The sequence below is a fragment of the Oncorhynchus mykiss genome, chromosome 18 (assembly GCF_013265735.2).
Source record: "Oncorhynchus mykiss isolate Arlee chromosome 18, USDA_OmykA_1.1, whole genome shotgun sequence".
NCBI lineage: Eukaryota > Metazoa > Chordata > Actinopteri > Salmoniformes > Salmonidae > Oncorhynchus > Oncorhynchus mykiss.
The window spans coordinates 16,611,248-16,627,071 of NC_048582.1; the positions used below are offsets into that span (position 1 = coordinate 16,611,248).

Below are 15,824 nucleotides of genomic sequence, written 5' to 3' on the forward strand. Positions count from 1 at the left end.
TACACTCACAAAAGTTCCAAATGAATAAAGACATTTCAAATGTTATATAGTATGTCAATATACAGTGTTGTAACGATGTGCAAATAGTTAATGCACAAAAGGGGAAAAAAAATAAACATAAATATGTATTGTAATTTACAATGGTGTTTGTTCTTCACTGATTGCCCCTTTCTTGTGGTAACAGGTCACAATTATTGCTTCTGTGATGGCACACTGTGGTATTTCACCCAGTAGAAATGGGTGTTTATCAAAATTGGGTTTGTTTTCAAATTATTTGTGGGTCTGTGTAATCTGATGGAAATATGTGTCTCTAATATGGTCATACATTGGGCAGGAGTTTAGGAAGTGCAGCTCAGGTTCCACCTCATTTTGTGGGCAGTGTGCACATAGACAGACTTGGCTCTCAAGAGAAGACAGGCTAAGGCGTTCTTTCTCAATAGCAAGGCAATGCTCACTATGTCTGTGCATAGTCAAAGCTTTCCTTATGTTTGGGGCAGTCACATTGGTCAGGTATTCTGCCACTGTGTACTCTCTGTTTAGGGCCAAACTAGCATTCTAGTTTGCTCTGTTTTTTTGTTAATTCTTTCCAATGTGTGAAGTAATTATCTTTTTGTTTTCTTGTGATTTGGTTGGGTCTAATTGTGTCGCTGTGCTGGGGCTCTGTGGGGTCTGTGTTTGTGAACAGAGCCCCAGGACCAGCTTGCTTAGGGGACTCTTCTCCAGGTTCCTCTCTCTGTAGGTGATGGCTTTGTTATGGAAGGTTTGTGAATCGCTTCCTTTTAGGTGGTTGTAGAAATAATGTCTCTTTTCTGGATTTTGATCATTAGTGGGTATCGGGCCTAATTCTGCTCTGCATGCATTATGTGGTGTTTTATGTTGTACACTGAGGATATTTTTTGCCGAATTCTGCATGCAGAGTCTCAATTTGGTGTTTGTCCCATTTAGTGAATTATTGGTTGGAAAGCGGACCCCAGACCTCACAACCATAAAAGGGCAATAAGTTCTATAACTGATTCAAGTCGCTCTCTCTCAATTCAATTATCTTTATTGGCATGACACTGTCCCTCATTGTATGGCAGGCAGCAATGTAGTGCGCTGCCAACGCACACCTATCTGCGTCCCCCCGCAACAGGACAGTTAGCCTATCCTCATCAGAGAGGTCTTTGAAACCTTGAGAAAGGGTTTCAAATTTGGGGGAAATGACACTCTCTCTAATTGTTTTAAATTTGTGACATTTTGTCAGGAAATACAGCTCTGTTTTGGGTTTTGCTGTGGTGCAGTGGTTGCACAGCTTTTCCTCTACTGGGTGCCATGTTTTGTTTTGACTGTGTTGTAATTTGGCTTGATCTGATTGATTGGATGTTCTGGCCCTGAGGCTTCAGTGTGTTAGTAGAGCAGGTTTGTGAACTCTCTCTTTCTCCCTCTCACAAACACACACACACACACTTTTTGATTTAAGTTTATTGTAGCCTGCACGTGCCAAAATGAATTAGGCTTTATGGTCCAAAACTTTACCATGGTTCACTGCCATGCATTAATGGGGAATTTGCCATTCAATTTTGTTTCTAACTCTTAGTGCAACAGTTTTGTGAATTAGTTAAGAACATCTATAGGATTGGACCCTTTTTCCCCCCCCAATTTTTACCCAAAATGACATGCCCAAATCTAACTGTCTGTAGATCAGGCCCTGAAGCAAGGATATGCATATTCTTGGTATCATTTAAAAGGAAACACTTTGAAGTTTGTGGAAATGTGAAAGGAATGTATTAGAATATAACACATTAAATCTGGTAAAAGATAATACAAAGAAAAAAAACAACCATTTTGTATTTTTTTGTTTTGTACCATTATCTTTGAAATGGAAAAGAAAGGCCATAATGTATTATTCCAGCCCAGGTGCAATTTAGATTTTGTCCACTAGATTGCAGCAGTGTGTGTGCAAAGTTTTAGACTGATCCAAGGAACCATTGCATTTCTGTTCAAAATGTTGTATCAAGACTGCCCAAATGGGCCTAATTTGTTTATTAATAACTTTTCATGTTCAAAACTATGCATTCTCCTCAAACAATAGCATGGTATTATTTCACTGTAATAGCTACTGTAAATTGGACAGTGCAGTTAGATTAACAAGAATATAAGCTTTCTGCCAATATCAGATATGTCTATGTCCTGGGAAATGTTCTTGTTATTTACAACCTCATGCTAATCGCATAAATCTACATTAGCTCAACCATCCGCAGGGGACCCACCAATCCTGAAGAAGTTGTAAGCGATTCTGCTGAGAAAAGACATGAGCATGCATGCCTGACCGAAGCTGATACATTCCAGTTGGTAAGTGTGTGACACTAGAGTGCGCAAGCGCTTATGGCTCCCAGTGACGTAGCCTATGATGGAAGAAAAACTGTTATTTCCCACAGCGGAGAGCCAAGAAGATTACCGGCGCGAGGAAGGCAGGAGAGGAAAAAGAAGACGCTACTTCTGACTAGTAGAAGTAGGGGACTTTGCGTCTGAAACATTAGGGAAAAAGAATACCGCACTGGCTGCTGAATCATAGACTAACATGTCAGCATATGAATGAAACCAGAACTATGAAAGCGCGTGGACATTTGAGCTTTACCTTTCATAGAGAGACAAATAGGTGACTGAGCGTATAGGATTACAATAGTCGCACCCAGACTATTATAGTTCTTAGGCAGAAAAAGGGGACCGTCCGAAAGTCATGGAGTATAGAGTAGAAATAAAAAATTAGCTAGCGTCAAAAGATTAAAGAAGACGGCCAAAAATAAATTGCTTGGAGCAGCTGGAACCTGTTAAAGAATGGATTTTAGCTCTATTCGCAAGTTCATCACCAGATGGGTAAGTAGCCTATTGCACTGAATTACTTTCTTGGGATCCATTTGGTTGTGCCAAAATAAAAGTATATGGGGTCTAGGCTACCAACTTGTTGGTCAGGTGGTTGCGGCTTTACAGTCTATTCTTAATGAAACATTGTTGCGTTTCTATGAACAATTATGCGTTTCCATTTCCTATGTTCCCCTATACACTCGTACCCATATACCGGTTGAAATGGCAGATTTCCGCACTAATAAACTCCTAAATTGGAAAGTAGTGGCTGTACAGGAACACTCTATACATGACGTCAGAGCTCTGGCTATGCGCTTCACAGCGCTGTGTGGGTTTTGACTGACACCCTTTCTGAATTTGAGGACCACGCACGACAAAATATTGCCCCTATCCCACCCGCTAATTGGGCAACATTTGCAAATGTTTTGTTGTCTGAATACATTTAAGATGACTTAATGTATTTTGAAATATGAGACATTGAGGATTATAGTAAATACCGCTTTGTCATACAGGCAAGCCAATCAGTGAGTCCAAATGTGAACTTCACATTTCGAAATTATAAAACTCATGTCGTATACAGTGTCAACGTTTATGACCATTATGTTTTGTGTACAGTTACATGTCGTCATACTCTTTGTTGTTCTGAACAGAATGAGACTTTGTTTATTGTGAAGAAAATGTGTCTTGGCACACGCACCCGAATGCACTAATGACTCCTTTCTATGTACACCAAAAGTACGATTTGTTTCTCTGAATTGCCTCGTAAACGCTGTTAGATCGTATTTTATAACTTAGCTAGTCATGTTGGCAATAGAACAAGCTTTCAAATCATGCCCACCTGACCTAGATTGCGATTTATAACGGACCGTTTTTGGGTTGTGTAAACAACAGTAATTGTGTGATGGCGGCAATTCAGGTGTGTTCCAAATGAAATAATTACCAGTGTGCTTGCTCTAGTTCCTCAACGTCACAGCTAGGAGAGCAAAAAAGTACCTTATAGTTGAAGACTCTTCTTTGAGTCATTAAAAGTGCATTGAAATTGCTTAGGGACTGTACACACTTTGGAGAGGTGTGGTCACTTGGAGACACCAGTTAGTCCTCTCACTCAAACGTTGTTTAAAACAAAAAACAAATGTTTTTGTTTTATGTTGCACCTACCCCACATTTTCCAGGGATAGTCTTATCAGGTTACTGAATGTGTCTAGAGTATTTTCAGATTTCGTTATCAACAAATGTGGCGTAAATGTAAAATGCACATAAAATCAAGTGTAATGTTGGATGTGTTTTTTTTTTTGTCCGGTGAGCTGTTGTGTACTCATCTTTCGTCTCATAATTTTCTTCAAACTGTTCCCTTTCAGTTGCTACAATGGTTATGCATTTTAATATTTCTTCTGTAAGAAACATTTCCATTTAGCCCTATCCATATCGACCAATTCCCTAGAGTGTAAAAGGTTAAATAGGCTACATCATAACAATTAAAATAAATGAAGCAAGGAGTTTTTAATGGGTCAGTTTAAACTATTTGCATTGCACAATGTCACTATCGTCTTGACTCTGTGAGGTGAAGTATGGTCTCCCTCTTAGAATACGGAAAGAGCAAATCATCACAGTTGCATTTAAACCACAATTTAAGTCTATAGGGTTCTACAATTGTTCCTCGAGCTTAACAGAGTAGTCCCTTGCAGCCTATTAGATTTGTGTATGTAATTTATAGCCTAGTTGCTGACAAAATCATTTATTGATATATGTTTGTCTTCTGTCATCACCAGGAACCTGTGCTGACTGCTGATACAGCATCAATGTCACCTCATGTCTTTTTCATGAAATGGATTATGATATAAGCGCACATTGGTCGGCAGATAGGATAAAATCAAACTGATGTGCGCAATGACAGACGTAATTAACAGCACACGCCAAACCATCAATTCAGTATGTTTTAATTTAGGAAGAATAATGATTGAAAACTGAATCATTGACTGAAATGTAAACATAACAATAATGGAATTGAACTCAGGTAGAGCTACCCCTGGTAAAGTTTTGTAAAACAACAACAACCCAACAGTGCAAATACACACTTCTACCAATTTATTTATGTTCTGTGTTGCATGTTAAAAGATGAAGCAAAAATATTTCAGATGTCCATAAACCACCTGTTCATAAGTTTACATCAGAGGAGGCTGGTGGGAGGAGCTATAGGAGGACGTGCTCATTGTAATGAATGGAATAAATGGAACGGATTCAAACATGGTTTCCATATGTTGGATGTGTTTTGATTCCGTTCTATTCCAGCTATTACAATGAACCCATCCTCCTATAGCTCCTCCCACCAGCCTCCACTGGTTTACCTAAAGCAAACAAACACTCCTTCTGTCTTTATGACCAGGCAGGAACACATCCCATTACCACACAGTAGACCATATGTCTAGCATAGTTTTGTGGAGATTTCGTAATCCAGTGGTTTTAGGGTTGATGTGTGCTGCTGGGGAAATCAATAGCTTACATCGGAGACTAAGGGCTGTGAGTTATCCAGTTCAGTACAGTAATGCGTGTTTGGCGCTAATCCAGAGGGCTGCTCCCATGAGGCCACTGGGTCCGAGGCATTTGAAGAAGCTTATGGACATATTACTGACTGTAGACATTTAACTGAATGAATGAGACATAGTGTGGTGCTCTCAGGTATTAAAGGGTAGCTGCCCAGTGCACACACCTGGCTCTCTGGGCTTAATATGCATACTGCTTATAGATCTGAATTGTGGCGGAGAGAAACTTCAGTTTATTCAATTTTGTGCTTCAGTGATTATTTGTGATGAATGGATCACCTCAATAACATGGCATCTTTGGCTCAACAACAAAACTACACAGAACATCAATGGATTAGTCGGGGTATACATGCGAGTCATCCAGCGCGTCACCTCTGAAGTCCATGACTGTAGCCGCGTGTTGAGACGTGTGTTTATCAGCAAACAGACGGGCTGACAGACAGACAGACTCTGATTCACACAGCCTCGCTCTGTTGAGAGATGATGGGCGTGAATTAAAGAAGAGCAAATAGTGATGTCATCTTGGTGATTGGCTAATAACCTACACCCATAGGACTTCACTACATACATGACTATTGAATAACATACTGTAACTTTTGATGGGCAGTCCTGCAGTCCTGTGACAGTGAGTAGAGGGAGGCAAGCCCTTGGATGCAGTACGCACTGGGTTAGTTAGTCACGAGGGGACTGTGGAGAGAGCGAGAGTGTAATGTGTAACGAAAAGCTCGGGCCCCCCTGAACTTTGATCTAATGCGTAGTAATGCTGTCTGGCGTTAGGAGAAAAGAGGAGGAGAAAAAGAGGAGAGGAGAATATTTTTACACACACACACACAGTTATGCAAGTGTACCTTTTTTAGGTTGACAATTTCAAATTGTCATTCCCGCAAAAGTGTTCAAAGGCAGCACTGTAATCTTTGTAGCTGTCAGTTTTCACAAGGTGCCCGCTGTTCCTCTCCTGGTTGTCTTTTTATGCATTTTTCCACCATCTCCTCCTTGTTAACATGTCATGATTCTGTCATCTGTCTCAGCCAATGACATCTGTTCGCTATTCAATTATTTGGTTCCCGCAGCAGCTACTCTTTCCTATTCCTGAGGGTTCACTCAAAACACAAGTACAAAATCATACACATAGACAGAAACATAGAAACAACAACAGCATAGAGACAGTAATGCATTATTCATTAACACGAAGGTGAGCGATGAAACATGTATGAAGCAGATCGGGCGACCGACCGACAGACACAAGCATATAGGAACAGTAACACACTGGTCAATACTAGAAAGGTGGGACAGAGCCTGAAACTCTCTGGCCGTGGCTGTTTGGCTGCTGACTAATCTGCTCGTCTGGACAGGAAGTCTCTCTCCTGCTGACTTCCTGTCTCCTGGGGATTAGGTTAGGAGTGGGGGAGCTCTCTCTCTCTTCTCTCTCTCGCTGTCCACATAGATAGATAATCTCATTTATACTCGCCAGGGGGAGGGACCTTAATGAAACACTAGAACCACGTCATGATATAATGGGGTCATGTTGTTGAGAGGTGATTATGAGGTGAATATACAGACATGTAAATGATCATATCTGACTGCACAATGGATCTCTCCAACTGGGACAAGAAGATATTGAATTAACTTGCTTTGAAAGGGAAACTCATGAGCATGTAATGTTACCATTATGTAAAGTAGCCTATACTCTGTTATATCAGATGTACTGTATAGCATGTTCTTAGTGTTTCATTATTCCTGATAGTCAGTAATACAGTACTACAGCATCTGTGTCCACCAGTGGGATACTTACACAGGGTCTACTGTCTATGTATGGTGTTGTGACTGTTGTGCTGTGTTTCTAGGGACAGAACGGGACAGGAGGGACGTTTTGGGATTAGTAGGATTTGAGCTAAACGGATAACGGGCCATGACACCACTTGTCGTTAGTGTTTAGACTTAGGATCCGGTCAGGGGTTTCTAAAGTTCACACAAACATTTTATCTGATCAAAAAATATATTTGTTGTTGTTGTGCAAATTACATCAATTCAAAAGCTGTACTGTACATTACAATATGATGTAATATGCTTGGTCTCTTTAAAACCATTTTTCTGAGATAAAGAAAAAAAAGCTAATTTCCTTGATGTAGGCTTGATGCATGAAAATACTATGCAACTCTCAATGGACATGAGTACGTATTTCCCCTGAAGACCTCACTCATAGAGCTTCGACTCAAGCTTCCCGTATTGATCTAACTGTAGCCAGGTTCAATGGCGGTATTATAACTGTGTGAGCTGTGTAATCACAGTGTTATCACACCTCGCTGCACCCACCCTCTGTGTCTCTCGGTCCAGGGTCTTTCAGCCAGGTGGTAATAACATATGACTTAACACCCTCATACTGTACGTGTGTCTGTCTGCCTCTCTGTGCGGACAGACTGGGCTACTTCTTGAACCGGGATCCACTGAGCTCCTCCTTAATCCATTTTGTCTTGTTGCTCTCCTTTAAGTATCCGGTTAATTCCTTTCCATCCAATAACATTCTACTTTCCATTCATTTGGTACCAACATGGTGCCCATCATAATTCTAGAATCTCAAAGCAAGTTGACCACCAAACTCTGTATATCTTTGGCCCTGCCTATAACTATTGAGCTGCTACAGCTCCAGTATTACCAACCGTACTGCTGAGTATCAACCTACACAGGGAGGGCCCTGTGGACCAAGAGGCTGATGATGGATTGCAGTGATTTAATGAAGCAGAAAAGGCCACATCAGGAGAGATTGAGCCAGTGAGTGGTTGAACTTGGTAATGTTCCACGTGTTGGTTGCGGGCCCTTGGATAGGAACACTAAATCAAATCCAATCAAATTTATTTATATAGCCCTTCGTACATCAGCTGATATCTCAAAGTGCTGTACAGAAACCCAGCCTAAAACGCCAAACCGCAAGCAATGCAGGTGTTGAAGCACGTTGGCTAGGAAAAACTCCCTAGAAAGGCCAAAACCTAGAGAGGAACCAGTCTATGAGGGGTGGCCAGTCCTCTTCTGGCTGTGCCGGGTGGAGTTTATAACAGAACATGGCCAAGATGTTCAAATGTTCATAAATGACTAGCATGGTCAAATAATAGGTCGGGGACCGGTGGCACGTCCGGTGAACAGGTCAGGATTCCATAGCCGCAGGCAGAACAGTTGAAACTGGAGCAGCAGCACGGCCAGGTGCTGATAAAGAGTGCTGATAAAGGGGGGCATAACCCTTAATGCCATCCCCCTCAGAGAATCAGATCTCACTACACAGCACACACTCATTCTTTAGAGATCACACAGAGACAGGAACATTGCTCAGGTGCATGTCAAAAGGTTGAAATGGCTTTGGGCTCAATCCAATCTCAATGACAGTACTCCCTTTCTTTTAGCAGTGTTTTGTTATTAGGTCACTGGTCCCAGAGCCCAGAGGGAGCTGCTCAAAACCTGTTCCATGTGATCCAACTGAAACGGTTCTAATCTACAGTGATGTCAGGATGAAAGCAGCCCAGCACGACACATTCATAAAACTGAATGTAGATAGAACATTGTCCAATCATACAGTGTTCTTTCTACACAATACATTTCTATGTGGATGGATCGTTCAGGACATTCTGTCCTAGAGAACAGAGCCCCGCTACCTATCCACAGCAGTGTCAGAGGAGAATGAGCCAGCCTAGCACAGCAGACAGTGGTGATCTAATAGCAATAGATGGTGGATGAGCGTTTGTCAGTTTGGTAGGACCTTAGTGAAGTGAAGCGTGAAAGTCCTCACTGTTCGAATAGGAGAGATTCTCAACTTCTAGACTTGATGAACGGCACGCTCAGCCTGGAAATACACTATGAGAGATAGAGAGAGCTTGACATTCCCTTTGATCTATTATGACTGATATTAATCAGATTATTGACGAGCGACTAGTTAAAACAGGACGTCCCTCCTCACGGTCCCCTGCTGGGATGGAAATGAGGAGCTAATGGTTAAATAATTGTCAGAATTCTTGAAGAATGTGCCATGACAACTTGGAGACACTGTCTGTCCTTGGAATAAATTGTGAATGAGTGTAAGATGGGGAGAGGGGGGTGTCTTGAGCCTCCTTGAAACAGACTGTCACTGAGTAAAAGAGGAAGAGATGGAGAGAGGAGATGAAAGAGAGGGGGGAGTGGCTGAGGGCACAGGTGGCAGCTTTATTTCACGGCTGATAGGGAGCTAATGAAACACACTGAGGCGTAGTACTTTTTTATCCACTGTGTCAACACCATAGGTGAGAGCCGTGGTGCAGCTTACCATAATATAAATCCTCCTCCTGTTCCTACAGCGACGACCAAGGACATCAGGGTTCATGCACCCAGCTCTCTGGCCCGTGTCCGGACGAGCGGAGCGGAAAACCAGTGTGTGATCCCCTTTTAAAAAACCCTTTTCAGGGTTATAATGGAGCACAAAGACTAGTTCGATTAGAAGTTAATGGTTGGTTCTATAGACGTCACGCTGCTGATGTGTTTAGGCTGTGACCTCTGACCTTTCAACATCGTCATAGAAAACATTTTAAACACTCGTGATTGACTGTCTATGGCTTGTCTGTCTTGTACATTATGTATGAAAGGTCGTCTGAAAACTAGAACAAAGACATGGCAGTCTGAATTTTAACTTTGGTCTTCATCACGTAAGGATGTGTTCTCTGCAGCAGAAATCTGATAGTGTCATTCTGTTTTGACATGAAAAACACACACCATCTCCTATTAATCAAAGATAATTATATTTTCCTGAATTGTACCATGTTCTAACAAGATCCTGCTACAACTCTGTTGTCTCTGATCATCAGAGGAAGACCTCAGTCTCATAGAGGAAGACCTCAGTCTCATAGAGGAAGACCTCCGTCTCATAGAGGAAGACCTCAGTCTCATAGAGGAAGACCTCAGTCTCATAGAGGAAGACCTCAGTCTCACAGAGGAAGACCTCAGTCTCACAGAGGAAGACCTCAGTCTCACAGAGGAAGACCTCAGTGTAGACAGAGGGATTTTGTTTCCCTGGAGTACTGGGTCATTGGATCATCATGTGACCGCCCACCAGCCAGGAGGCCTGGGGTGAGACAGCAGCATTACACACTCACAGGAAAAGGGGAAAGGTTTCGTCGACTGAAACCGGTAACGAGAGAGAGAAGGGGTGGGCGAATGAGAGAGAGAGAAGGGGTGGGCGAATGAGAGAGAGAGAAGGGGTGGGCGAATGAGAGAGAGAGAAGGGGTGGGCGAATGAGAGAGAGAGAAGGGATGGGCGAATGAGAGAGAGAGAAGGGGTGGGCGAATGAGAGAGAGAGAAGGGGTGGGCGAATGAGAGAGAGAGAAGGGGTGGGCGAATGAGAGAGAGAGAAGGGGTGGGCGAATGAGAGAGAGAAGGGGTGGGGGAATGAGAGAGAGAAGGGGTGGGGGAATGAGAGAGAGAAGGGGTGGGGGAATGAGAGAGAGGCTTTATAATAATGTGGTGATGGAAGTCAAATTGAATTGTCTGGGTAATAAAAACAATCTCTTCATGCTCTGAACTGTGGTTGAGCGGATTGTGAGGACATGGAAAGTGCTGAAATGGGGGGTTTCTGAGGTCATTGTGTCACCACTGACTAAAGTAGGCATAAATATACACTGTCCTTTGGGTGGTCGACCTTTCTTGATACACACAGGAAACTTGCGCCTGACACCTACTACTATACCCCGTTCAAAGGCAGTTCAATATCTTGTCTTGCCCATTCACCCTCTGAATGGCACACATACACAATCCATGTCTCAATGCTTAAAAATCCTTCTTTAACCTGTCTCCTCCCCTTCATCTACACTGATTGAGGGGGATTTAACAAGTAAATTAATAAGGGATCATAGCTTTCATGCAGAGCTGCTGTGAAGGAAGTTGTCAAAGAAGTGAGTTTGTGTTTATACAGGAACTCCTGACCCCACCTAATGTCAACCAATCATTATAGCTATACGAAACCTCACCCTGTGCAATTGGGTCCTGAACTTCCTGATGGGCCACCCCCAGGTGGTGAAGGTAGGAAACAACATCTCCATGACTGTGTGGTCATGGGTGATGTCGATTATGGCAGCCCCCCGCACCTCTCTGATTCAGAGGGTTTGGGTTAAATGCAGAAGACACATTTCAGTTGAATGCATTCAGTTGTACAACTGACTAGGTATCCCCCTTTCCCAAACTACCTGCCCTCCAGGACACTTACAGCACTCGATGTCAAAGGATCATCAAGGACAACAACCACCCGAGCCACTGCCTGTTCACACCGCTACAATCCAGAAGGCGAGGTCAGTACAGGTGCATCGAAGCTGCGACCGAGAGACTGAAAAACAGCTTCTATCTCAAGGCCATCAGACTGTTAAACAACCATCACTAACATTGAGTGGCTGCTGCCAACATACAGACTTGAAATCATTGGCCACTTTAGTAAATGGATCACTAGTCACTTCAATAATGCAACTTTAATAATGTTTACATATCTTGCATTACTCATCTCATATGTATATACTGTATTCTATACCATCTTGCCTATGTCGGTCTGTCATTGCTCATCCATATATTTATATTCTTATTCCATTTTTTTACTTAGATTTGTGTGTATTAGATAGTTGTTGGGGAATTGTTAGATATTGCTGCACCGTCGGAACTAAAAGCACAAGTATTTTGTCAGACTCGCAATAACGTCTGCTAACCATGTGTATGTGACCAATAACATCTGCTAACCATGTGTATGTGACCAATAACATCTGCTAACCATGTGTATGTGACCAATAACATCTGCTAACCATGTGTGTGTGACCAATAACATCTGCTAACCATGTGTGTGTGACCAATAACATCTGCTAACCATGTGTATGTGACCAATAACATTTGATTTGATTCACCTGGTCAGTCTGTCATGGAAAGAGCAGGTGACCTTAATGTTTTGTACATTCAGTGTATGTATGTGTGTGTATATCTGTGTCATATCCTGTGATCAAATATCACAGATGATCGTATTCGTTGTCCACATATTGTGAGTGGGCTGAGGCACCGTAATGATACAAGTATTACAATTTGCTTAATTGCCTAATCTGATCTCACAAAGACATTATTTTTCAACTTTTACTTTGCGAGCTCCGTGAACTTCAGAACAGATTTCCATTGTTTCAGTATCACTTCCCTACCATGTCCTTTTGTCTCTGCGTGCTTAGAAATCCCTCAGTCTAGGCCTGTAATCTGCTAAATTATCTATTTAAAGATAGCTGGCTCTTGCTGGCAGCCTTTTGTCTATCAAACGCCTGGTGAGGTGAGTGGATACAATGTGCCCACAGATCGATTTGAAGCGTTTAGGAGAGAAGAGCGAGGCTGCTATCAGGCTGCTGTCAGTGATCTGACGGAGAGGTATTGGGTTGTTATGCCTGGCTGCACGTTGAGTGAGTGTGAAGAGCGATTTCTGCTAGTCAAAACAATTCGGCTTCAAGTCAGAAAAAAATAACCTCAACTCTCTCCGTTCAAAACTTTCACTGGTATCGATGTTCAATGTTTTCATTCAAAACAAACAAAATAAAGGGTTAAAGGAGTCAGAGCTGTGACTGTGGTCTGTGTTGTCCCCTGGCTGGCTCCTAGCTCTATGACAGGGAGGTTCCTGACAGGTCTATGCTATTTTTGGTCCTGGCTTTAGCTGGTGAATGTTTTATAGGTAGTAGGAGATTGACTGGTGCTGCTAAGGTGAGAGTGTAGTGAAGTGATGCCACAGGGCCAACACACACACACGCCTGGCTCTAGTCTGGAGGATTAGATAGCACCACAGACGGACAGCCTTAAAGCCTCTGTATCTGAGGTCTGCAGTGGCTGTACAGCATTTACTGAGATACGGCCTCTGCAGAAGTCAGGGCGTTTATACTTCTTACGCTTCTCAGAGCTATTGTGAAGGAAGTTGTCAAAGAAGTGTTTGTGTTTATACAGGAAGTCCCAAACATGTTAATGCAGAGCTTAACGAGCCTTCCTCATGGTTACAATACGTGGGTGGTGCACGGCGATGTAACCTTTTACACTGAGACCAGAGAGACACTTTCACTGTGCCGCTCACACTTACACCCCCGCTAGGTTTTTGAACACAGACTTAGAATTGACAGGTCTTTTTTGGGCATTTCTGTTTTGGAGTCTGTTCTATTGTCATTTGATACATTCTTAGCTGCTTTTATTTAATCAGGGGAGTCCAGTTGAGACCAGTGTTCATTTTCAATGGTGGCCTGAGACCACAAAGCAAAAGATTTTAAAGAAATATAACAAGATCCAATAACAGTACATTACATTAGAAAACAAGCAACATCACAGCCTTCATTAAGAAGTTACTAAATCAGTCAGTCAAAACTATTGCACACCTCTGTGAACTCCTTCATCATCAGGGTTTCAAACTGCCCTAGTGGCACCAGGGAATCTAAATGTAATACATTTTGTGGAGCGCGAGAACTAAAAGTGGATTTACCTAATTCCATGGAGACCCGAGGAATCTGAAGAGTTAACCAACCCGGTGAATGGGTTTGGTATCTCATTCATTTATATGTTGGAAGCTTGTGTAGTTTATAAAGTTTGAATTGATGGGAGTGGAGGTATAATCAAACCTGGCTGAGCACAGAGCTCTGAGGTGTTCCTCACAGTGCCTGTGTTCAGTAGAGCTGAGCAGATTAGGTTTTAACATATTTACTCCTGCTGAAGGGTCAGCTGGTCTGATCCCACCACACAGTCCGTCCCCCATCACATGACTAAGGCCTGTGTGATCATGTGACTGTTTAGCCCAGAACAGAACTGCCTCTATGGTGTAACATGCACACTAGTGTGACCATGTAGATGATCAGTCACGGGGAGCTTTGTTTGGAAACCGTTGAACACAGATATGAATCCTAAGGCTAAAATCTTTTGGCGACAACATCTTGAGTTTTTATGTGCACTTGGTTTGAGTGTTGTTGAGTTGGGTGTTTCCCTGTCTTTGGAATGCAGTGTGTGTGTGTGTGTGTGTGTGTGTGTGTGTGGTAGCTTTAGACAAAGGGGGTTTGTTTGAGGAAGTCACACAGAGACCATGTGAGTGGATGACTGGCTGCTGTGGCCGTCCTGGGAAGAGAGAGGAGAGGACCAAACCTGACACCACTCTACAGACGAACAGACTAGCTGCCGTCACACAGCCATTCCTGGGAGTCATACTGCTTATGAAGCCACATGAACACACTGATAACCTGCACCTTTGTTACTCTGCACCTTTTCCACTTGACGTTAGTGATGGAAATGTTCTGTGTGTATTCAATCGTATGTTTAGAATAATGCTGCTGTCTAATAACCTGTCATGGTTGGGTTCATGCGAGTGACAGATTGACTAAGCAATTTGGCAGTATGCCCGGAACATTGCTCTGGGAACCAAAAGGAGTATCTCAGTTTCAAGGTAAGAAGCCTGGTGTGGTATCCCGTCAGTCTCATGCAGGAACCAACCTTGCTTATATGACTTGTTTGTGTAGCAGTATTAAAGAAAAATGGTACCCCTTTTTCTCCCCGATTTCTTGATATCCAATTGGTAATTAGTCTTGTCCCAACGCTGCAACTCCCGTACGGACTCGGGAGAGGCGAAGGTCGGGAGCCATGCTTCCGCCGAAACACGACCCAGCCAAGCCGCACTCCTTCTTGACACAATGCCCGCTTAACCCGGAAACCAGCCGCACCAATGTGTCAGAGGAAACACCGTAAACCTGTCGCCAGGTTTACGGTGTTTCCTCTGACACATTGGTGCGGCTGGCTTCCGGCCCACCACAGGAGTCGCTAGAGCGCGATGGGACAAGTACATCCCGGCTGGCCAAAACCTCCCCGGACGACGCTTGACCAACTGTGCACCGCCCCATGGGTCTCCCGGTCGTGACAGAGCCTGGACTTGAACCAGGACCTCTAGTGTCACAGCTATCACTGCGATGCAGTGCCTTAGACCACTGCGCCACTCGGAACTCCCCTTTTTAAAGTTTCATCAGTCCGTGATAATACAGATTGCTTAATTTACTTGACATCAGTAATGAATCATACTTTGAGGAACAGCATTTTCGTTTCCTGTCCAAGCATTGACAGTTAAACAGCGTCTGTCACAGTGTGCCATGAATCAGTAGTATAATATGATCAGTCTTCTCCCCATGTAGCAGACGGCCAGTCGGCAATTCATGGAAATAGACTAATTAGTCTGGTTCCATCCTGCTGCACCCTAATATCCACCACTTCACACCCCCTGGAGCCTGTCTGGTCCTGCCTGGGACAAAATACAGCCTTGGGAACACTCAGCTCTGGGTGGACTGACTTATAGCCCTGGGACTGGGACAAGTCGGCCTCTACAATAACAAAGAGCCTGGGACGCTGGGACTTAGGTGTTGCTGTTTCCTATCACTCTGTGCTAACCCTAACCTCCGAGATGGCTACGA

At 43.2% G+C, this 15,824-nt stretch overlaps 1 protein-coding gene across 6 annotated transcripts in view; it reads left to right on the top strand.

Annotated features, from left to right (window-relative positions):
- Positions 1–2,401: 2,401 nt before the first annotated feature.
- LOC110495683 (probable phospholipid-transporting ATPase IH) overlaps positions 2,402–15,824 on the top strand; it is a 69,429-nt gene continuing 56,006 nt past the window's right edge. For all 6 annotated transcript variants that reach the window (XM_036952043.1, XM_036952046.1, XM_036952044.1 and 3 more), the window contains exon 1: positions 2,402–2,856. In XM_036952043.1, the coding sequence (XP_036807938.1) occupies positions 2,818–2,856 (39 nt within the window). In that variant the 5' untranslated portion in view covers positions 2,402–2,817. The remainder of the gene's footprint in view (positions 2,857–15,824) is intronic.